Source organism: Lepisma saccharinum, chromosome 8, assembly GCF_977018435.1.
Source record: "Lepisma saccharinum chromosome 8, izLepSacc3.1, whole genome shotgun sequence".
In the NCBI taxonomy this organism is placed as follows: domain Eukaryota; kingdom Metazoa; phylum Arthropoda; class Insecta; order Zygentoma; family Lepismatidae; genus Lepisma; species Lepisma saccharinum.
In genome coordinates this window covers 79,195,720-79,220,428 of record NC_139236.1, presented here as the reverse complement: position 1 = coordinate 79,220,428, position 24,709 = coordinate 79,195,720, and the positions used below count along the sequence as shown (strand labels likewise).

General features: G+C 37.8%; 1 protein-coding gene across 1 annotated transcript; it reads left to right on the top strand.

The window, feature by feature from the left end:
• Positions 1–445: 445 nt before the first annotated feature.
• On the top strand, positions 446–19,485 carry LOC145991568 (cilia- and flagella-associated protein 20-like). Its single transcript, XM_083127610.1, has 4 exons — positions 446–521; positions 1,528–1,649; positions 4,303–4,494; positions 18,946–19,485. Exons 2-4 carry the CDS (start codon positions 1,566–1,568, stop codon positions 19,282–19,284), a joined length of 615 nt encoding a protein of 204 aa, XP_082983736.1. The 5' UTR covers positions 446–521; positions 1,528–1,565; the 3' UTR covers positions 19,285–19,485.
• Positions 19,486–24,709: the final 5,224 nt, after the last annotated feature.

Sequence of the window (24,709 nt, the reverse complement as noted above, 5' to 3'; positions counted from 1 at the left end):
TTTTGTCATCGCTACTGATTTCCAATGTATGGGCAATTTATTATGCAGACACACAGAGATAACACAACTAACGAATAATGTGTTTGGCAGTGTTATTAACAAGAAATTTGATAGATAACGAAGTTGGATAGTTCGATTTCACAAGAAATAATGTACCTTCCTCCCCCTTCGTAGTTGCTTGAAACTTTTGTCGCCTTGAACATCCTTACTTCTTTAAAGAGCACAAAATTGTTAAATAACTGCGATAAGATTCCACTACACAAATTATCTGATAGTATTAGGCGTGAAACTCCCCCCCGCTTGCCCCCCCCCCCGGACGCACGCCTATTTATCTGTTTGTCTATTGTTTTGCTTCCGTTCAAATGTTGCACTTTGCTTCATTTTCTTCCACTGTATTTCGATCAGATGGCACTGCATATGTATAAATTCATTTGTGAAGTGAATTATCTGTGCTGTGTGTGTGTTCCTGTGGCCTTGGCAAGATTGTTAGATTTAAGTTCACACTGCGCTGGATTTTATGGGTAAGTGAAATTTATATAGAGTATCCTTGTGTTATGTGTTGAATCAGAATCAGCAAGATAGTATACCTATATTTAATTACCCAGTCTACCTCAATTAATAAAGATAGCGGGCATTTAAAATTTAGTGTTAGTTTTTCAAAATCGTTCATTCCAATACGACTGTTTTCTCACGTTCTGCAACGCAAAGCTCATGCATATTGAAAATAAATGTGACATGACATAATAACTATTTTCTAGTCTTAGCAGACTAATAATTACGATGTGGACGTTTCCTTGTAGTTTCAATTATGATTAGCTTTCGTTATGCTGCTTTTTAACCTTAATTTTCCACAACAAGATAAAAATACATCCACAGACTACTCGTTTTCTGCCCAATTTTTCACTATCAAAATGTTTGATGGGCTCATTCAAATATATGTAGCAGCGGAACGATTTATACAGTTACTACTCAACTGTCTGAAGTAGGAAATAGTTTAGCATGTACTAAGTACAGCAGGCTTGAAATCAAAGAGTCCTGTGTTCGATCTTGGTGGGCGGGGGCATATTCAGATCCAACTTTAAACAGTTGCTGTAGTCCCTTTTATCATACCTGAATCTAAGTAGGGGAGAGAACAAGTCTGGATCTCGTTTCAAAATTCGAGATTGGACCGAATGTCCGAGACTTTCGGTCTCGTTCGAGACGTTGGTGTGATATTCATAAACCACAACTTCTCCAGACATTCCCATCGTTTAGTTACAAGCCGATTATTTGTAGTCTCATATTTTGTTGATAGTAATTATAAAGCCAGACCGAGATATGAACGAAACCGGTGTTTATAAATCGAAAAGAGGCCAAGAACGGGACATACATCTACAATTCAGAACTAGACCGAGACTCTACCAAGCCTCGTCTCGATACCATACAACACAAGCCCTACCAAACTTATACGAATACTTTACTAGTTATATGTTCGACAACTTAGGTCTGTATCACTGTGTCTGTTACATATCTGCGATTTATTTTCAGAATTATAATCGATCTTGCGTTTACAACAGTAAGGAGCCATGTTCAAAAACACTTACCAGAGTGGTTTCCTGTCAATATTTTTCAGTTGCGGCAGCAGACCATTAGCTATTTGGGATAAGCAAGTATGTTACTGAGATCTAAGTTATTTAGAAAGTATGTCGATATTTTTTAAATAGCTTTAGTCTAAATATTTTTCATGAATTTCAACAAATCCTGTAGATAATTCTTATCTCTCATTTACGGTTGCAAAATCACATAAATTTCATTGAATATAGGTCAAGATGTTAATATGTTTATAATTTGGTCCATGCCTGGGCAGGCCTCCCCGGTGGCGTAATGGTAACGTCGTCACTTTGTAATCAAGGGGTCCCAGGTTCGAACATATACCGTACATCCCATGAATATCCTGCATTGTAGATTCCATGGATATCCAGAACGTAAAGTCCTCTTGATATCAAGGAGGGGGAGATTCTCTCAATATCCAAGGTACGAGATCCTCTGGATACACAGGTCGGGAGCCTATATCCTATATGGATATTCCATGAAGGTCCTATGGATATCCAGGATGGGATATCGCATGGGTCTCTAATGGATATCCATAATATCCATGGATGTGATCTGGACATATGTGGATATCCCTTGGTGATTGTGTTGTATGGGTGACTTGAGTCCTGAAAATTGTGCAAAATTCAAAGTTTCTTGTTACATTTGCACCAGTTTAGTGTTTAAAAAAACTGTATTTTGTGATTCCATGGCACGTAATTTAATATTCTGACATGCTCTAAAATGTTCAAGAATGATAACTCTTGATAAATTGATGCATATAGGGGAAGGAAGGGTAAAGTGGCCACTCTAAGGTTTGATGAATTCTTATCATATCTTTTTAATCAGCAAAGTTATAGAAACATAGACCAATAGTAAGTATAATAAAGTTACTTCCAATTTCTATTTTTTAAATTCTTGTTGTTTAAAAATGTGCACGTTACTTTTTTAAAAAATGTACAAAGTGGCCACTTTGCCCGCCTAGGTTGGGTAAAGTGGCCAGTCCCTTCCCATTTTACCTGCATAGGTAAATGAACAAATCACATTGATTCAGAGTGTGTATTTAATCAACACAAGCTGAAGTAATACACATTAAGAATAAGTATTATGTTTTTTTAAGTATGAAATCTTTACAAGATAATGTAAATAGTAATTCGTAATCAATAGTCTATCAATAAAGAATTAGGCGTAGGCCTATTTGCAAAATTCGCACTCAAACTCGTCATCTTCTTCGTCACAACCAGCGCACTCTTCATGTGCCCACTTCTTACATTTTAAACATCTAATCTATCCTTCATTGCCTTTCGAGTCTGTCTTGGAGACACATATTGGTTCGGATCCCACTTTAAACTGTAGGTCCAGTCCCGGTTAGCCTTACTGTGCATAAAGTGGACTTAAAACAACAAATCAATCCAATCGAGTCTGTCTGTTTCGTGGCCACTTTGCCCGGAATGACGCCATTGCAAAAACTGTGGTCTAACGTCTAACCTACATGACTTAGCGTTTTCAAAGACACATCATTTAAAAGGTTATTTCACGCTGATCAAACAGCACAAGAGAATATAATTATAACGCTTACTATTATTTAGCTATAATCAACAATTTGTACCACTTAGCTAAAATCAGACTTGCGAAAAAAACAATAAAATGAGTTCACATCTAGAAAAGTGCAGCCGCCCGCTTCAAAGTCACAGACAACACGGACAGCATCCGTGGCGACTGTTTCGCCCGGCTCCCGCATGGCGGAAGCGCTATACAGCGAAGAAAACTCACATGGCCACTTTGCCCGCACTGGCCACTTTACCCTTACTTCCCCTATTTATGCACACTAATATTAATCAATATTTTGAACAATTTTTAATTATTATAATATTGTAGTTTGTAGCGTCGGTGGGAATCGGCGAGAGTATAGGCATTGGTTCATTGCTCAGCCCTAATACACACTCTCACGCTCCCCTTTACACAACCACCCCATCCCTCACTGCTATGTATAAGAAGTTAGCAAAAAAACAAACAAAAAAAAAACAATATTACCTACTTTATTTTTGTACTGGAACCACAGGCAAAAGAACCTGCGCAGACCCGGGCCTTCTGTGCATCATATTCCCGCTAGGAGGGGAGGGCCAGAGTGGATCGGAGTTGAACCGATGGAGGGGAAGGTGCGCGGAGACTTTTGGCCGATGATTCCTTTCCTTGTGGTTGCTCTGTAGTATTACACAGATATTTGGGGGGATCGAACTCCCAACCCGTTCCTCTCGACACGCCCTTGAAACAGAGTAAAAAACGTGTGTATTTTGACTGTTATTGTAAGTACAGCTCGACCAAGAAGAGAAAATCCTCGTGGCACTGTCATCGAATTTCCAACCGAAGGTGATAGAATCAGCTGCTTACCGTGTGATCCTGTTCCTGTGTTATCAAAATGTGCGGCGTTCTTCAGCACATCGTCGTCATCACCTTTATCCAATGCGAAATGTTTGTACCATCATGAAGGGGTATGATATATACAGCGAAAGCAGAGGCGTAATATTTAACGCTGTTGAATTTTCTGACACTGAAGAAAGGGAGGAATCGTGTACAAAGGGAAAGCGACAGGAGAAAACAAATGACTGCCAACTTTGGTTCACGAGTTGGCCGCAGTTTTTCCTCGCCTTGGTGGACCTGTTTTATTTAAATATGCATTTCAAAATAATTTCTCGCTCAGAAAATACGTATCTTATGAGAATGTTTTTCCAGGTAAGAAATGGCCACATCAAGCGTATTACAGACGAGGAAGTGAGATCGCTAGTGCTTGAAATAGGAGGAGCCAATGTCGCTACAACATTCATTACATGTCCAGCAGACCCTAAGCAGACCCTGGGTATAAAGCTCCCTTTCATTGTGCTTGTTGTGAAGAACATGAAGAAGTATTTCACCTTCGAGATCCAGGTAGGTTGCATGAAATTAAAACATTTTCGTGTGGCTCAAAAAACTTGATATTCATACTTTTAAGTTGTTCTAATTAGCCAGTAACGTGCTCAAGGAGTTGAACGTTGAGTGTTTTGTAACACCCTCTTGGCACAGCTTCACTCCCTAGAAAAAAATAACACGAAATGTAGAAAATAAAAAGATGGCAAAATGTAGGAATCGGGACTAAAAACAAAAGACAGAAGTTTGTCAAGTTTTTTGCCACCAACTTTTACGAAATTTCTTATCTCGTTATTAACTACAGAGGTACTACTTCATAAGATTTAGGGGAGGGAGGGAGGACACAAGTTTGAACATATATGTTTTATTCACGCTGGACGATTTCATCAGCTGTCTTGCAGTGATGTTGCAAGCACACTTCTGCATTTACATATTCGGTTTATTTTTCAGCGTCCTTTTTTTAAAAAATGAAATCCTTTTTTGAACTTTGTTTTCCTTTTTATTTTAAAATGTTGATCCTCACAGCGACAGAATATCCTTACTGTAGGTTTGGCAACTTGCTATGTATCTGGCACCCATTTGTTTCTCCCGCACGTAGCGTTCGGCTCCTTCAGACACGAAAGTAAACGATGTCAGCCGAACACAGCCGAAGCAATCGCTGATTCGTTGCTTTCAGCAGCTACCACGACCATCTTTCGGGTCCTTAGGAGTAGTATAAAAGTATATAGGATGAGGACCACTTACAAGTGTAGAAAAGGCGAGGCTATTTGATTGAACAATCAGATTTGCTTACACTTAAAACAATGCCAAGATGGGGCCTGTACCCCAATTCTTCAGGTGTGATATGCTCTGATTTTTAAGAAATTCTGAATTTCTAGTGTAGAAAAGGCGAGGGCTCAACAGATAGATTTACCCATACTTAAGACAATGGCAAGAGGGGCTTATACCCTAATTTTTCAGGTGTGGAGGTTCGGGTTTAAGTCCTCATAAAATATGAAGCCTCCCCTGATGGCAAAATGATAATATTGTTGCCTTGTAAACAAAAGGCTCGGGGTTCGAGTCCTGATAAAATATTTAAGATTGAAATACATGTGGCAAAATAATATGTCCACAAGTGAGATTTTGAGAATAATTACTGCTAGTTGATAGCCCCCAAATCTGAAACCCTGGTAAAACAATGTTTTACAACAATATATTGTACAAAAACTGAATTTCTCAATTTTCTTATTTTCTCATGTTTTATAACCACTTGCTCAATACAATAGAAGAATAGTGGGTAGGCATAATTAATTGCCTCCATGTCCTGCCGGCACGCAAGAGATAAAATCTACACGCTAGAAGGGAGCATTAATGATTTTTCTGTACGATTCACTGAAGGGGGCATTAATCTTTCTGTGCGACAGGGGGAAAAAGTGTAACATGTTGCAGACATGTAAAAGTGTAACAAAGATTATTGAGATAAAAATACATATTTTCACACAGTGGCAATGAACTGCACCCCCTTCATGCTGAAAGCAATTCTATTCTGATAATATGAGCCTAGGCAAAGACTTAGAAAATATTATGGCAGTTCAAAATCCAATTTTGTCTGTATAAGGGTCTCAGAACCCAGTAAAATGTGGGCATATTCCATATTGAGAAGTATTAATATTGTTGCATTGTAATCAGGGGCTTTGGGTTCGAGTCCTGATAAAAGATTGAAATATATACAACTGCCCACACATAAGATATTCACTGCTAGCTGATAATACAGTTGAGGTTTCAAAGCTGGTAGAGTGTCTGGGGCCTCTCTGACAGCAAAGTGTTGGTATTATTGCTTTGTAATCAAGGGGCTTCTGTGTTTGAATCGGACCTCTAGAATTGCTCCGTGACTCTCTCATTTCTTACATCATAAACATATGATTTTTCACCTATGAGAATAACACTACATATGGTGTCATCTGGTAAAGCCTCGTGGAATTCACAGATAATTTTAATGTTTGTCCTGTCATTAACCACAACTTGTTTCCTTTTTGAAGTGTTGATTACAAACATGGGTCTCTGTGTTTTGAATTCATCTGGTGAGTAATACATATCAGTACTGCCAGTAGTGACACGCTTGAAAGCCGAAAAAGCCTCATATAATTTAAGAAAATCATCCTTGGACATGTCTAAATTATAATTTTCTCTAGGGAATACCTCATTTCTGCCATTTTTAAGATATATATTCTTGATGTTGCAGCTATCAAATTTACTTGAATTTTTTTCCTGATTATTGTGTCTTCCAGTCTGAAACAATACCACCACAAAATCAGGCATGTCAAATTGAATGCTGGAGAATGAATTTGTAGCATCAAACTCATAATATGTGCCAGATGCAGGCTTCTGTACAGATTGATATGTGTAAAATTGCAGAGGAACCTGTGGATTTTTTACTATATCAGCTTTGTGTTTAAGAGCGTAACTGGCCTCATATTCAACAACAGGGATTCTTAGCTCCATAGTCTGAATAATGCATTTGCCTTCATCAGGTAGGGTATTGGGCAGAGCTTCCCCTGTAGAGTTTAATGTGCTGTACCTCATCAAAGCATTATTATCATTTGCAGCTCTTCTAAATGTAATTCTTAACCCGCCCTTCCACATAATATCTTTGTAATCCGAGAAGAATCCTGGCAATAGGCGCATGGGGAACAGCACTGTGTGATTTTTAGATAATATCTTATCACCAGCCTCAAATCCACCGATTTTGTAGTATGAAGCTTCGGTTTTGGATAATTTTAGAGTGGCCAAAGCTGTGGAGGTAATGCCGGGATAATCCACTCTGTTTATAACAACGCCATGCTTTCTGATCTCAATTTCAGAGAACAGATGCGGCACAAAATTATCCACCAATCTTATGTTTGAATTTGCCGGATAATCTGTTCCATCGAGCTTTACAACATCAAATTTGATGTATAGATCTGCTCTGTGGGGGTGTATAAATCCATCCCCTACATCAAGATCAACCTCAATCTCTGTGTTGGGTTGATTTAAATTTGCAAATGTCCTCCTGTTTGGGGGGAATGATTGTAGCTCATAACTCTCAATATTTTCCATTGTATGTATTTTTATTTAAATGTTAATCTCTATGATTGCAGTTGTTGTGGCTCCAGCAAAATCAACTAATTCTTCTTTTTCATTAGTGACCATCAATTCAATATTATCTATTCTGTTATGGCACACAGGAAAATATAATGTTGGGGATGGATTGTAGATGATGGGCTCCATGAATTCAGAATTAGGTTTGAATGTTGCAATGATGCCAGTTTGTTTGTGAGTGCCTATGCCATTTGATTTGGTGATCATACCCTCAGCCACATTACAGTGAATATTCAGAGTCTCTATGGCTAAGAATTTAGGTATATTCATAGCAGTGTGTTTGATGGCCGCTTCAAGTTTTGTGTTGTTCTCAAAGCCTAACAGCTCTCCTATAGTACCCAGATCCACTGTTTCTGTAGCAGATACAATCTCTACTCTGTGAGTGACAGAATTTTGACTTAACACTACACCTCTGGGTAATTGAGCATTTAGAGTGGACAGATTATATTGCCCTGGAGTGATGACAATTTTTTGATCCCCTACTGCAATTTTGTTGTTGTGGTGTGTAATATTAGGTATCAAGTACATGCCGTAAAATGCTCTGAGAGCTATTGTTTTGGGATACACTATGTCATCATGTAATTTGAGTTTCAATATTGAATTTTGGCTGGTGAGATGAAATACCCCCATGATGTTTTAAATACCACAAGGCCTTTTGAAAATCTTCAATTGATGGTTTATTTATTTGAGACATATATCTAAGAACTGATAAACACAAATGTCCACAATTAACATCTTTGAAATTTTGAACACGGGCATTATTGTAATAAAGATTAGCTGATTTTAGATATTTTATTAAATTTTCAGGTGGAACCCCTCCAAATGAATCAAACACAAATGCCTCATTGTTTAAATATTTAAGATAGCAGATCCAGTGAGTGCCCTGATTTTTGAACTTATCCAAATTAACAATGCCACACTCTTTGTTGAGTGGATGTTCTGGTAAAGAATCAGACATGTACACACCCCTAAAATGTTTGATGCCCAGTGGCTTGATTAAAGCTTCAATATCTTGGTTTGTAAGCGGTTCTTGTTTTTTTTAAACTTATTCATGGCTCTCTTAACACCTTTGCCTTTTTTCTCCATGGCCAGGTTATGGCGCTTCTGCTCATCTAATTCTGCCTTATTTTTCTTGGCATCTATTACTGTTTTTGCTATGGCAGCTGATCCCCCAGCCAAGCTCCCAACAGCCCCGAGTGCTGCTAAGATGGCAGGGATGGTAAATATAAACCCCCCCACATGTGATTTTTTTCTTGATTGCTGTAATTTTTTTAATTGGGGGGTACTAAGTAACAATTTCATACCATGTCCCTTTGCAATACAAGAGCTTTTTTTCTTGCGCTGCTTTTTGGTCAAAAGACTGTCAATAGTTTTAAGAGATTTGAGACCTGCATAAGGTATTTGATACATAACACCCTTGGCCTTCATTGTAGGTTTATTATATATATATTCACAGCCCCCACCCCAGTTTTTGTTTGGTGCTCATAGCTATGGTGGTCCCCAATGCTGCTATTTTTTCACTCAAAGAAGCATCTTTGCTTACAAATCTACCAAATGCAGCCTCTTCTAATTTCTTGTCTGCAACATGTCTCTTGTCAAGATCAGAATGTGTGTTGTATGCTATGTCATGGTCTCTACAAGCAGCATCTAAAGGATTAACACCAGGATCCCCTCTGTTTAATCTATGATCCAATTTTGTACCGGGACCACAATACTGATAGCCTGGAATATGTAGTTCAAATGGCAGCTTGTTTATAATGTCATTCACCAGTCCCCGACCCTCAGAAATATTCCAAAATTTGGGGGGTAGAGTATTAATAATTTTTATGAGATATCCAATCCCCTTAGGGTCATTCACTATAAAATTAGACAATTTTGTGCTTATCATGTCCATAATTCCAACCTTTTCATTGTAAAAATTGTTGTTGCCAGCATTTTCCTCCCCAGCTATCACCAATAACCTATCTACAAGTTTCCTGACATCATCAACCCACACAAATTCTTTGGGCAGGGTGTTGTATTGTTTGATTCCACTGCCAGTCTTGATCTGTGACCATATGGGCTTGATTAAATTATTGTATTTTGCTCCACTGCTCGACTTGACTCTTTTTTGTGTGGGATCATTGTTCTGGTATAGAGCATCTGATTTTATTAATATTTCTTTGTAATGTTCATAATCTTGATCTGTATAGCTGCCAGGCCTTTTCCTAGTCATCAGTTCCCACAATCCAGGTGTGCCGGGATATTTAACAAAACCACCTTTTTCTCCGAGACGAGATTCTGAATATACAATTATATCATCTCCCATAAATGTTACTCTGAAATTGCCAATTCTATGAATGATGCTGCCGTCAAGCTCTGTATCGGCATATAAGCCAAAAACCTCATCTTTGTTGTCTTTAGGTGTGGTTAAATATTTTTGAGCAAGAAGACCCAATTCAATAGGATCCTGAGTAGCTTCAATTCTTCTAGGAGCAACAGGACTAGGTGTATGAATACTGGAAAGTGGGGTGAATGGATAATCTAATATGTTCCTTGCAGCTACAGGCACAAGCTCTGTGATCAAATCTTGATTTTGCTCTGTAACAGTTTTGATATTCTTACCTAAATTATTAATAGCATCAATTACAGGCTGTTCTGTTTGTTTGTGTTTTTCATAAATTCCTCGGTTCTCTGATTTCCATCCCTTGAATCTTTTTACAAGATAATCTCTTAACTTAAGATCATCAATGATTGGCCTTTTCATGGTTATTTATATATGTTTCAACGTCTAGAAAATCGTTGATTTTATTTCTGTATTTGCCGCTACTGGGTGTTCTTGTCATATCAATTGTGACAAACCCATAACTGTCCTGGTTCCAGCACCTACTGCAAAACTTGGAAAAATCATTGTAGCTCAAGTCCCCACCTACATATTCATCATGTACGTGTTTGAGGTTGGTATGATCTTGATGAAACACACATATAAAATTGCTGTTGTCTCGGATCAGCTGCTTCGGTATTTTAGAAAAAGTCTGTGCCAGGTAGAAACAATCAATGTTTTTGTGCCGGCCCTGTGTAAAGAAATTTCTAACCTTGTTTTGATTATCCAGTATAATGTCATCAAACACAACAACAGAATTATCGAGACATTCATGAAGTGGCTTAACATCTGATTCAAAAGTGGCTATATCTAATCCATCATATAGCTTCATCAGCTGCTGATATTTTAATTGTTCCAAGCTCTTAGAGAAGACATACAAGTGCCTGTTTTTCCAGTCTAACCAGTTGGGTGCCAATAAAAAATTATCAACCATTAGTGTAGTTTTACCACAAGCTGATGGCCCAACAATAAGACACCTAATATTATCAGGCAGCAAGTTGCCATTTCTCTTATTCTGTTGTTCAGGTTCTGGCAGCCTTTTTATAACATCCCAGGTGCTCATATTATCACTTTGTCTGTATCGATCCAGCTGTTTTCCGGATGACCCAGCCATTTGACAAATAATTTGTTGCCTTTTCTGCGGATGATTTTTTCTATGAGATATGTGTCAGGCTGCTTAGTTTTGCTGAGCTCTTGTTCATAGAACCTGCCTTTGAGAATTTCCCCTCGATGATCTTTTATTATATATGTATTAAGGGTCCCGGGTTTAACTTGAACCACTGTAAATAATTCTGTGCTCCAGTTTCTTGTAAAGCCTCTTTTGAATAAGTGCTTATATTTGCTGATTCTTACTTGATCACCCACCCTGTATTTGGCCCTTCTTGTTGTTGGCTGGTATCTAGGATAATAAACAGTCCTGATCAAATTTTGCTCATCAGATGAAGTTACTTCAGAGGGTTTCATGTTGATTGTGGAATGGACAGAGTTGTTATATTTATGTAGAAGTTCTGGAAGAATATTAATCCATTTATAATTACCTTGGAGGGTAAATTGTTTATACATAAGATTTTTTAGGGTTCTGTTGAATCTCTCTACAATTGAGGCCTTGAGATCACTGTAACTCGAGTAATGTTTTATTGCCTGGCTTTTAATAAATTGTTGAAACACTGAATTATAAAATTCTTTGCCATTATCTGTTTGCAAATAGCGCGGGGATCTTCCTGAATGATTGATGATTGTCCTGATGGCTTCTGTAACACATGTTCCAGTCTTGGATTTGAGTGGCACAGCCCAGGCAAATTTTGAAAATGTATCTATTACAGTGAGTAGATACTTGTAGCCCTTGTTGATTTTGTCTAAGTTTTTCAACTGTCCACTTGACAACTCAATCAAGTCGCTCTGCCATAAATCATCTATGCCTTTTGTGACTACTGGGAGTCTCTTAAAATTATGTCTGGCTTGTCTGTGTAATTCATCAACAATAATTTCTCTAGACATAATATGAAAACAAGAATATTGCAACTATGGGGTGTTCAGCAGCTGAGACTGCAGGATTTTCTAAATATAATTTGTCCCCTATTTGTATTTTAAATTCCAGAGAACCATCATCTTCAGCATAGGCTGTTTCTAATGTATTGGGGTCTGTAAAATCCTCTAACTCTACACTGGTGATTTTCACTTTGTTATCAGCATTTGTTATTGATAAGGTAGGGTAGTGGTGTGCCTGTGGCTGATGCCAATATTTGATCTTGATTGGTCTCAATGTGCCCCCAACAAAAAACTGGTAATAAAATTGTGCAGGGGACAGCATATATATTTTGCCACCTGGTGTAAATGGTGAATCATATTCTTTGTTGGGGATGCTGTACAATTCAAGAATTACTGTATGTTTTGGATTCTCGATTATGCCAGTTATTTCTTTTTCTGCTGTAAGCAATCTGCTTGTTACAGATTCAAGATGCTCATTGATGGTCCTAACAACATCATCGTGGCCTGGCTTGATTTTTATGTCCACAACAAGTTTCTTGTATTGTTGCACAATCTCTTGAAGCTGGGTGGCAAAAACAGACAGAGCATTTGCTTGATTGGATTCCATGGTCCCTAGCTGTTGCTTGATATTAGCTACAATTTGTTGTAAATTTTCAACAACTGCCAATTTTGAATTTTGAGCAGTAAGATCATGGACCTGTCTTCTGATATCCTCAAACAGGGCATGCAGTTCATTAATATGTTGATTGGTTGGAAGAGTGGCCACTGTCTGAGTGAGTTGTTTGATCTCTGCTTGGATATTCTTGATATCTTCTGATTTCAATATGCGATTCACTGCTCTCTTAATATTTTTAAGTTCCTGTGATGTGGGAAGATTTGATACAGTATTTTGCAAAGATTCAAGTGCCAATTTTACATTGTTTAATTCAGATGCATCAGCCACATTTTGCATAGCATTTTGGAGCAGGGCTATATCTGCCTGAGTGGGTGTGGATTGTTGTAAAATTTCAAGTTTTGTTTGAATATCATCAATCAAATGATGAAAATGAGATAGTTCAGATTCAGTGTTGAGGTTTTCAAGCTTTGTGATTTGTTGCTGGACACTGACAAGTGTATCTACAATCCCAGGCAGGCGAGTTTCTTGTACATTTGCCAAATCACTTTGCACTGCTGCTATTGTACCTTCAAGATGGGTTATGGTACTTTGAATTTTTCCAAAATCTTCATATGTTTCAAGTTGCAGCTTAATATTTGCTACACTCCGAGTTATTGCACTCAAAGCATCAGAAGATGGCAAGTTGTTCATAAAATTTTCAAGTGTCTCAATTTTTTCTTTAACCTCGGCTATGGCATTGTTCAGAGGGTCCAGATTAGGTATCTGGAGTGATTGAATCTGTTCTTTTAGAGTGGAAATGACTAGATCAAAATCTTCTTGTGATTTTATGCTTTTGACAATTGTTTGGAGCTGTGTCTGGACATTATTTATCTGCTCTTCCAATTGTTGTTTCAATTGCTCGGAGTTGGTGGCCTGGGTCTTAAATTTGGCTTGAAGAGCTGCTACAGCTTCTTCTAAACTTTGAAAATTATCTAATGTTGCCAGATCAGTATATTTTTGAAGCAGCACTTTGAGTTCAGAATCAATTTTAAGAAGAGGGTCCATGCATTGTGATTGTAAATTTGTAATTTCTAATTGAAGACTGGCATTGAGTGTGGTTTGTAAAGCTTGTAAATCACTTCTTAATTTCTTGACTCTGACATCAAGCATCAAAATCTCATCACTGTGATCTTCATGTCTTGTATGGCCAAATATATCATTAGGCATTTTTGTTTTAATGGTTATTTATTATAGAGTATCTGATTCTTAATTCTATAAAAAAGGGTATAAGCTTGTCATAGGATCCAGGGACCTCAATATATAAGCAGTCACCAGCAGAAACAGTATATACAGTGCCAGAAACCATGTTTGAGTGCTTAATTCTATAAATATTTCTCCCTACTGAAATCTTGACATCACCCTCAGGGGTTGTAATAAATTGCAATTGCCCACCTACAGGTAATTGGTAATGATTTAAATTATTGTTAAATATGTACAATGTTTTACCTGTTTCTTCATCAACATCTGTAAGTATGCTGTTCAGATGAATAATTAACAAGCCACTCAGTTTAGACAGCATATCAGAAGAGGGTTGTGGTGTTGGCAGGTCCATAATAACCTGTTTTTTGAACCCAAATAAGTTCATGGGCATGTTTATTTATTTCAAATCATGCTCTGTCATTGGGCATTGTTTGCCACTTCTCAAATCACAATGACCCCATGGTAAAGTATGTATGCCACATGATAAAATACATCTCTTATCATCATGTGGGTCCAGGGCCACTTTTCTTACAATATTTGAAGTCAATAAGTGATCCACACTCTGGATTCTGGATTCTGATGTTTTGATTGAATTCTGGGATTTGAGGCAATTTTCATAATCTTCAAATTGAAGATCTTTTTCAACAGTTACTTTGCCAATACCCTTGGCCTTTTTGGCAACAGTGCCACTACATGTCTCAAAAGTGTACATCTTGGCACTTAACCCAGCAAATTCCACAATAACATCACCACATGTCTCATCTTTTAACTTGCCAGGCACCTTTTTGTTGTGGGGTTGAATCTTTGTATGTTCACTGGTATCAAAGTATTGAAACAATTCAGGCTGTGACATATCTTGATAAACATCTTCTGTTTGAATATCAAGAATAAAACTATCCGTGTCCATGTACAATAATTTTACACGATCACCATAAAAAGGTTTCAACACATCATAATACAATGTTAACATATGTAATTTGGCCAATTCCAATATCACAGCCCCTACATAAATAGGTTTATCAAACTTGATCTTTGTTTTCTTCATGTTGAAAAGTGCCATGTGCTCATCATAAATTTTTCTGTAATTGAAATTAGGCTTTGCAACCAATTTTTTGCTCCGGCTGGGGTCAGTAATTATTTTAACATCGGTATGTTTTCTGACATTTTCAATAGTTTTGCCATAGACAGAATTCACCATCAATTTAAACAAGGCCTTATCAAATTGGCTCTTTGCAGATGTTCGAAGCTCTGTGTTTGTATCAATGTATGGTTTCAACCATTCTGAGTGCCTGAACCTCAAAACTTTGCCAACTTTGGTCACTTGAACACCATGTTTCATCAGGAACTGGAGGTTTTTGTAATATATGACATAATCCTGTTTTGGCTCCAGGGTCATCATGAGCTTCTTCTGTTTAGAGCCAGGTGAGCACTGAACCTCGGGAATTGGGGGCAGATCAGAAAATATGTTGTGCAAATTATCTGGAATTGTCAGATCAACCTCTAAGAACAGGCCATAGTTACTGTCATCAAAGTCCTGAAGATCTTCAATATTGTAATTTTCAACCCACTCAAGCCCTGCATATGGCAGTTTTTTCATCATGGCGTGACCATAGAGGCTGTTTGCATCCACATACAGTATATAATTTGATGGCCGTGCTGGATCATAATCGGGAATATGCTTGTTATTTGCTCTGGCATATCTCTGGGAACATTGCACCATCCCTCCTCTTATACATTGCTCCATAAACAGATACATATCTTGATCGTGGATCAGATCCAATTGCTTTTTGGTATTCAAAAACGTTGCGGCCCATGCTAGGCCCGGGGCACTGTAAAAATACACTGGGTCCAGTTTATAATTTTGCATAGAAGATTTTCTGAATGCTTGCAATATATCAGCTAAGAGAGTGACATCAAGTTTTAAATATGCCATGTGGTAATCACCAAATGTCTTGCAATTTAAATTGTTCCACATCAACTGAGCATGGTGATAATCTTCATCAGTGATTCCAGATCCTCTGATTTTGCTGTAAAACTCTTCTTGTGGTGGCAGGGAACACTCATCAAATTTAGAAAAATCTGTAACATAGTCATATGGATATACACCCTTCCGCCTAATTAATTTCAGGTCCTGATTTGGAAACGAAGCACGTGTGATTTTGAATTGATCATCAGATAATTGATTTGCCAGTGTAGCCAGGCTAGCAGATAAAAATCTGTAAGAATCAAGAAATCTTATGTGAATAGGAACACCATCAACTTTAATTATCTTGCTAATAGATATATATTTCTCATCATTTTCAGCTAAAATGTTTAAATTCTGCTTGTCAAACCCCTCGTACCTGATCAAATGATGGAAATCATAATTGGATGCTCCATGGCAAAATATGGGGACAAATCTTGGTCTCTTGATCTTAATATTACAGCTATTACACAGGGCCATTAAGAATTTACCATCTGTATGAGAATGGTGTTTCACCTTGATATTTGTATCTGAAAATTCAGAATCACATACCGGGCATTTTTCTGCATTGTTGAAATCTTCAATCTCTTTCTCTGTTAAAGGCAACATGGGCTTTGATTTTAATAAGATGTTAGATGCTATGTCACGGCACTCATTTTCTATTCTATGTGCAAATTCTTTGATGGCATCTGGTCCCATGTATAAGTGTGGCTCACTAGCTACACCATCCCGTATAACTGTATAACAAAAACTGGAAGGTTCATGTTGTTGGTATGGTGTACTTGAAGATTCTTCAGGATCTGGATTGCAGAATGCATAAGGTTTGACGTTCGATTCAAAATCACAGACAATATATACTGGGTGTTCCAACGAGGCTTCAAACTTTTTGAATTTGCAATTTTCACTTGGATTGGGCATCACCATATGAACAGGTTTATGGTTGCCACAGTATTTCAGATGCTCAATTAACTTGTTTTTGGCAATTTCTGCATTCACTTCCCGAACCCCATTTATTATTTTTTTACCATCAAATTCAGTTAAACATCTTCTGCACAACTTGAATATTGTATTGGATTTGCCTTGTTGTTTTCTGACTAAAGCTTCAAGACTGTGTATCAGAGTATAATGATATGTGCCATCCCCTTCAATTAAGAGCAGATCAATCGGAACAGCAGATTCATCATCAAATGTACTGATTCTGAGAGGTTCTATCAAGCAATTGCCATGGCCAGTAGAACAAATAAAAACATTAATAGATAATTGTTTGCCATTGATATGCTTGGCCCTTTTTTCAAATTTATCAATATTCTGAACAGACATTGGATATTCTAAACCCTCCATTGCATCATCAAAATCATGTTCATGTTGTTTGTAATAATTTATTCTCTCAGGATGCCTTGAAACTGGAAACAAAGCAGCTAAAATACACCACAAAAAGCATTTCTGGTCATTATTTTTTATATTAACCACGGCTTGTTTGTTTTTGATATTGGCAGGTAATGGCACATATGTAGATCCTTGTAATGAGCTGAATTCAGAAATATTAACATATAACTTGTGTGATGAACCGCATAGGCTCCATCCTGACTCTTTTGCCGCAAATTCAGAGTGTTTCATATTCAATTGATCTATCAACCTGCTTATTATTTTGTCCGAATTTGTATTTGAATAAACCGGTACAGTTTCTGTTATGTGGGGCTGTGTAAATTTTGTGCCATTTGGTTTCTTATATTGAGTATACAATTTGAGGGAGAGCTTATAAGAGCCATTTTGTGCATTAAGAATTGCCTGCAGATCAGAATTTATACTGTTCAAAAAATTCTCAATGCCACATCTTGGCTCTGATACAAACCGATAATCTCTTAATTGGGCATTAAAACTGCTATGGATAGGTGCATAGCGTGGCTGCTTTGCAGGTCCAGCATTAACAGGTGCTTCGTGCTTTCTTTTCAGACCAGATGTAGATGGTTGCGGGGGCAATGCTGATGACTGTACATAAGAATTACACCTATGCCATTTGTAATATGCCTTGCTTAATATTTTATGGCATCTTGGGCACATTTTTGTGGCCTTTCTGCTTTTCTTACGGTTGCAAATATGCCGGTGCCTAGCCCAATGAGAACTAGATATATTTTTATTACACTGATTGCAATATTTTTGACTTGGCATTTTTGTTGTTGTTTATTATATACAATTTCCTGGTCCGAAAAAACAGAACTATGGACAATATGTCAAAACAATTATAACAGCAGTTAATGGCTGAGCTGGTGCTTTTATACCCAAACAACAGCAAAACCTAGGCTCGGGTGATCCCGAAATATAAAATAATTTTGCTTTTTTATGCTGTTGTATAACACTTTTACCAGGTTTCAGATCTGGGGGCTATCAACTAGGAATAATTATTCTCAAAATCTCACGTGTGGAGATATTATTTTGCCACACATATTTCAATCTCTCAGGACTCAAACCCGAGCCTCCCGATTACAAGGCAACAATATTAACATTTTGCCATCAGGAGAGGCTTTACATTTTATCAGAATTCAAACCCGAGCCTCCCGATTACAAGGCAACAAAAACCATGGGGCTATGCACCACACTCCACTGGGCCTCATAAATATATACATGGCAGAATCAATCTGAGGGGGGCTACACTTGAATTCAAGATTCCTGGGATTTTGACAGAAAAACATACTCTAAACAATAAAATAATATGGGACCTTGGCATAGTTTTAAGTATAGGCAAATCAGATGATTGAGGCTCTCCTTTTCTACACTAGAATTCAAAATTCTTAAAAATTCAGAGCATATCACACTAGAAGAATTGGGGTATAAGCCCCTCTTGGCTTTGTTTTAAGTATAGGCAAATCGGGCTGTTCAATCAAATAGCTCTCCTTTTCTACACTTGTAAGTGGTCCTGGTAGTACCACAAATACTACTACTCTTAGGACACGAAAGTAAACGATGTCAGCCGATCACAACCGAACCCAGGTTCGATTGTAATCGGCTGGCATCACTGATTTGTTACTTTCCAGCACTTGCCGCGAGCAGCGTTTGGCTCCTTGAGACACGAAAGTAAACGATATCAGCCGAACACAATTGAACATGTCGCTGACTCGTTGCATTCCAAGGGCTAGTTGAAAAGGCGGATATTATAGCATGTAATATTTACATTATTGTATTCAATAGGTGCTGGATGATAAAGACATGAAAAGAAGATTTAGGGTGAGCAACTATCAGACGACCACAAGGGTCCGCCCTTTTGCTTGTACAATGCCCATCGGACTGAACAGTGGCTGGAACCAGGTACAGTTCAACCTGGCCGACTTCACCAGGAGAGCTTACGGCACCAACTACATCGAAGCTCAGAGAGTGCAGGTCCATGCCAACTGCCGCCTGCGAAGAATTTTCTTCTCCGATCGCCTTTACACAGAAGACGAGCTTCCGTCTGAATTCAAACTCTTCGTGCCTTTGGGAGGGAAGACAAACAACGCACCGCAAAAAAATACCGCAAAGGCAAAGGCCTGAATTGGCACTTTCAGTCTTCAGGGAAGATTTACAAACGCTGCGATGTCTCTGTGAGCATCAGGTTGCGACAACAAATTAGACATGTTTTTCTTACGAATCTTTTGCACTTATTCTGCAGATTTTTTTCTGGTAACATTGAAACGAGCAAGTATATTATTAATACTATGCGGCAATTTTTGACAATAAAAATATAACTTCTTATACGTATTGTTTTCTATCAGCTAATGAACTTATGAGAATAAGAAAGTTGCTCATTGGTAGTAAGAACTAAGATGTTCAAATTTGTGTAGAGTAGCTGAATATACATAACTGTGTTTATAAGCATTGGGAAAACTAAGCTTCGGGACAAGAGATGAAACACTTACTACTTTGAAAATTAACATTCGAGTATCTAATAATTTCTTGCTTAGGACGAAAAGTTGAGGCCAGTGATTTATCCACAAACCCCAAAGAACCTGCTAGCACCCCATCCAAATTTTTCGCAAGACCCTCCTAAACATTTTCACCATTCTATGGCACTTCATTTACCACTACACCCCGAAATGGAAAACTTTTGATTGGTTGATTTGGCTGATTTTACTTCGCCTTTTCTGCCACTTTTGGCAAAGATGAAGATAATCATAATAATAAATTTTCTTTATTAAGCGGGCGAGGTTCAGCCAAGGGCTGCTCTGCCACCATTGACACAAAGATACGATATTTCACTTAGTTACCTACCCCAATTTGGCAATTACGTGCTATGTTGGCAATTTACGAATTCTGGACTTTGATTTTTTTCGGGGTGAACAAATAACATATTGCATGTGTACGTTTGTTTACTTTGCTCATTTTTTTTTTAACAATTTGGAAAAGTAAAGCAGCGAACGTTGAAAATTGAAATCTTTATTACAAAAATTCACTTGTCTCCTATTATTTGTTCAAGTCTGCGGCGTTCTCCCGGTGTGAGAGGGTCTTGCAGTTTGGGCATCTGGAGTCCATCGCTGAACATCCTCTCCAGCCGAACTGCGTCCAGGGCCGTCGGCTGGAGGGAGATCATCTCGTCAATCGTGAAACGAAAGTGGTCTTCAAATTTCTTCCTGGCCTGTTGATAACGGCGTGCACATTTTCTGGTGCTGAAACGAAGAGCAGAAATATGAATCAGGGTGTTTACCAGCCTGGAAAAGTCATGGAAATGTCAGGGAAATTTACTGCATTTCTGGAAAAAAAAATCAACGTTTTTGTAGTAGTGTACTAGAAGTAGGTTTTGAAATGAGAGGGGGAATAAGAGACAAGCAAGAAATTTTCAATTTATTGTGGACAAACTTTACTTCAGTTTGATATACTGAGTAGCCTATACTGTAAATATAGTACAAATTGGATACGAAATACTCTTGTACATGGGATCATGTTTTTAACTATTTTCAACTAGAATTCTGCTGCAGTAAATGGCTATTGGCACTTACCACTTTCTTGTTGAATTTTTTTGTTTTTGTTTGTTTGATATTAGGATTTAAACGTATGTTACAAAACTTTACTATAATTATGCTATAATTGTTATATTTTTTTAAAAAAAATATTATATAAATATAACATTTCTATATTATATAAATGTTATATATGTTTTTAAAAATAACTTTGTTTTGCATTAGTGAATACATGGCAAAAATTATGTAAAACTTTACCCTGATGCCCCCAGCCAACAGTCAATTTCTGTTCAGTTTCCCTTCTCTTCATTACTTTTAACGTGTGAGTCAAAATTGTAAAAACTTGGTTCGCTAAGTGGGATTCAAAGTCTGGTGTTTAGCTAAAATGTAGTAACCTTCTTACACACACGTTTAAATACGCGAATTGTCGTAATGACTTGGTCTGAAATACTTTTGGTCTTGTTCTGGAAAATCTGGAAAAGTCTTGGAATTTTGTTTTTACAAAATTGTAGACACCCTGTGAATGGTTGATTTGGGTTATTTTACTTCGGTTTTCTTCCACTTTTGGCTAATTGCAAAGATGAGGATGAGTGATGATATGATGAAAGATGAAGGGACGCTCGCAAAGAACATCCAGGTCGCGTTTCAACCCCTTCCGTCGTAACGCTCAGTGGTGCTAACCATTCCGCCACGGAGGTCGGCAAATATGAATGGTGACGTCGGGATGCACAGTGGGAGAGATTCCCTGGTTCGATCCTCTGTTGAGGCCCATTGCATAGTGGTTCGGATCCCACTTTTAACAGTAGATTCAATCCCGACCGTAAAGTGAACTTCAACAACAACTTTTGAGACGAGACGAGTCTCGTTCTCGGTCTCGACTCGAAATAATAGCTATGTAAATACACGTTTCGCGTTCCAAAATTTCTTAACAGTGCCTTAAAATACACAGCCTGCCTCCCCCCGCAAAAAAGAATGTCTAAACTTTTCTCAAAGAAGGGCGTATCAAGGGGTGTGGACCATCCTATGCTAGATATTCAGCATACGCGTACTTTCCTATGAGACACTTGATGTAGCAGGTATAGAAAATTCTCTCTGCGTCCACGGTTTGTGGATTCGGAAAATAACATCCCCTAAAAGTTTTTTTTTTTTAGTTTCACACTGAAAATCTGACTTCAGTGAGAAACTGTTTTGGACAGTAAGTGAAGTTTGTGTTTTTTTTAAAGAAATAATACATGCAGATGTGAAATACTAAAAGCAAATATATTGCATTATGTACCAGACAGTAAAAACAAACTATTGTCATTGTGTGAAACTCGATTTCTAGGAAAACATGATTCACTTCATGTTTTTGTTAAATGTCTTCAATCTTACCAGTTAAGTGGAGCTGTCCGAGTGAACCATCCGAAGCAAGTGATCTTCTAGCAGTTGAAAAGGGGGCTTTCTTAATTGTATGTACGTATTCTTTATCTGTGAAAAGGTTTTCAGCGTTACTGTACAGTTGTCAAAGTATTTAGAGCCCTTGTCACAATTTAGCCCCTGCTCTTTCTTACCCAAGAGACATCACAGAACTGCTTCAGAGACTTCGGGAGATTTCAGATGAAGAGTTCAGCCAAATATTTCAAACTGCTTCTGAAAAGTGTCAACGCACATTCAATTCTGAAATTGAGATTCCAAGAATAACAAAACACAAAAGAATAAAATGCCAAGATAACTATATCCCCCAAATGTATTTCTGGATACGCCCCTGAAGTCAAAACTCCTGTCACACTAAATAAACACTTACTAATGCGATACCGATGGTACAACAGACTGCGAGGTGAAAGAACCAGAATCCGTGTCACAGTGCGAAGACACTCTGGACTCATGGGCCGGAGTCATGGTGCGCCTTGAGTACGTGGGCGCTTTGATTTCCACAGATGTTCGGCAATCGAGACAGCTTTCTGTCAGCTTCCCTTCCTGCTTGGAAAAACAAATGTCAAAGTCGTGATTCGTGGTGTTATCACTACATCAATTCGTCTCCGTAAACATATAAGGCATTCAGAAACAAGTGGTGGAGGTCCAACAATTAAATATTTGCTAAATACGTTTTGGATATGAACACTTTACAGCCCGTACCCAAGGAGGGCGGCAAAGGGGTCATGTCCCACCCCTTCGAACTATGAAATATTTTAATGTGAACTTAATACAAAAACAACATTGGAAAGTTTTCAGTTTGTGCAAAATTTCGACTTAATCTGCATAAATCAATGGGTTGTTAGTGGAGAGAGAGCAGGCTGGTTTGTAGTCTCCAATATATGCTAATTTTAGTTTTATAACCACTGATGCAAGGGCACAGTGGGATCCATGAGTATTACCGTGCAAATTGTCCATGACTATTTTCATTAATTTTTCTCTTACATCCTATGCGTTTTCAAACGATGGATTTTTATGTATACTGGTACAGAAGTTATCAACAGCTTGTTTTGAGTTTGCTTTTAATTCTTGAAGCTCTTATTGGGCCAAATAAAGTGCACGAACATGGTGATGGACAATTTGCACGGTAATACTCATGGATCCCACTGACTGTACAAGACCCCAGATACTAGTTCCATACTGGCAAACACATGTTGTGTGTGAACGTGAGATTTATAACTTGATTCTGTATCCACATCGTAAAATTATATAATTTCTTATACTAATTGATTGATTGAATTAAGTGGCTTTTTTGAGACTTTTGGCTAATTGCAACGATTTATTATGTTAAAATTAAGAGTGCTATGCATCAATAATTAGTGATCTTACATGAACAAAGATCAGTCAAATATATTTTACTTTAAATTAGAGCTCTCCCGATATCACTTTGAGCCGATACCGATGCATATACTTACCGATTCCCACCGATAACGATACCGATACTTGAAAATGGCAATAATTATTTTATTTTCAAAATATTGATCAATATTGATGTATAAATATTCTTCTCCAAATATATGTATCAATTTACCAAGAAACGTGTTTAGAATATTCAAGAATTATCATGTAATCGCAAAATAGAGCTTTTTGGGCAAAATTGGTGCAAAATAAAAATAATGTTTGAATTTTGCATAATTTCCAGGATATTTAAACTCCCTAAAAGTGTTGTGCTGCATTTTTGCTTACCCCGTGATAGACCAATAGGCCGGAAATGTATCGGCTGGTATCGGTAGATGAATTCCAACCGATACTTTCCGATATCGATACATCGATATCGGCTCAGCCCTACTTTAAATCTATTATAGCCTAAATAGGCCAGTCAACAAGGGATGATTTTGGGGTCCAATAAGGAAAAAAATCAGGGAAAGCTCGAACAAATTTTTATTATCTTCCTAAAAGGATTCTTAACAACATATTAATTTTGCATCCCTGTACCTACCCGGATTTGGCCGCCATCTTTGAAAAATGACGCCCAAAATCAGTTTCTTGCAAATATCTCTCTTGAAAAGCACTTTACAGCGAAAGAGGTTATGATGGAAAAATAATCTACATAAAATTCTCTACAAAAAAGGTTCTGTGCATTTTTCTTCTAAAAAGCACCGTTAGGGTGCTAGAGGAGCGAGTAATTTCACTTATTTTTCTCCACTTCATTTTGCAAGAGCGAAAGACAAGGAAACTTTCTTACAAGGTAACTTGAGCAGGGCCGGATTAAGGTGGGTGCTATTGATGCTGCAGCGTTAGGCCCATTCCTGAAATAGGCCCAGATGAAAACAGACGAGAATTTTCCGAAAGCTGAACAGTTTTCTTTTGCTATATTAACCTGAAAATAAATCTTAGAATGAAACTTGGAGCCCCAAAGCCTAGACACAGCGTTACTTATTATACTGTTACTATTATTCTTTGCGCTGTGACGTAATTATAACGTCGTTGTGTTTATTGTTCACCGAAGATTTCAAGCATCAGGCCCAATTTCGTCTTAATCCGGCCCTGAACTTGAGGGCTTATTTCTTATTAAAATACCTATTCTAAACGTATGAGCCGCGGTAGCTCAGTCCTGTCGACCTCCGTGG

What these genes read in the sequence shown, in the direction of transcription:
- LOC145991568 (XM_083127610.1), top strand. Translation starts at nt 1,566, where the DNA reads ATGTTCAAAAACACTTACCAGAGTGGTTTCCTGTCAATATTTTTCAGT. An exon ending in TAGCTATTTGGGATAAGCAA is followed by an intron (nt 1,650 to 4,302) that starts GTATGTTACTGA and finishes ATGTTTTTCCAG; the next exon opens with GTAAGAAATGGCCACATCAA. An exon ending in ATTTCACCTTCGAGATCCAG is followed by an intron (nt 4,495 to 18,945) that starts GTAGGTTGCATG and finishes TGTATTCAATAG; the next exon opens with GTGCTGGATGATAAAGACAT.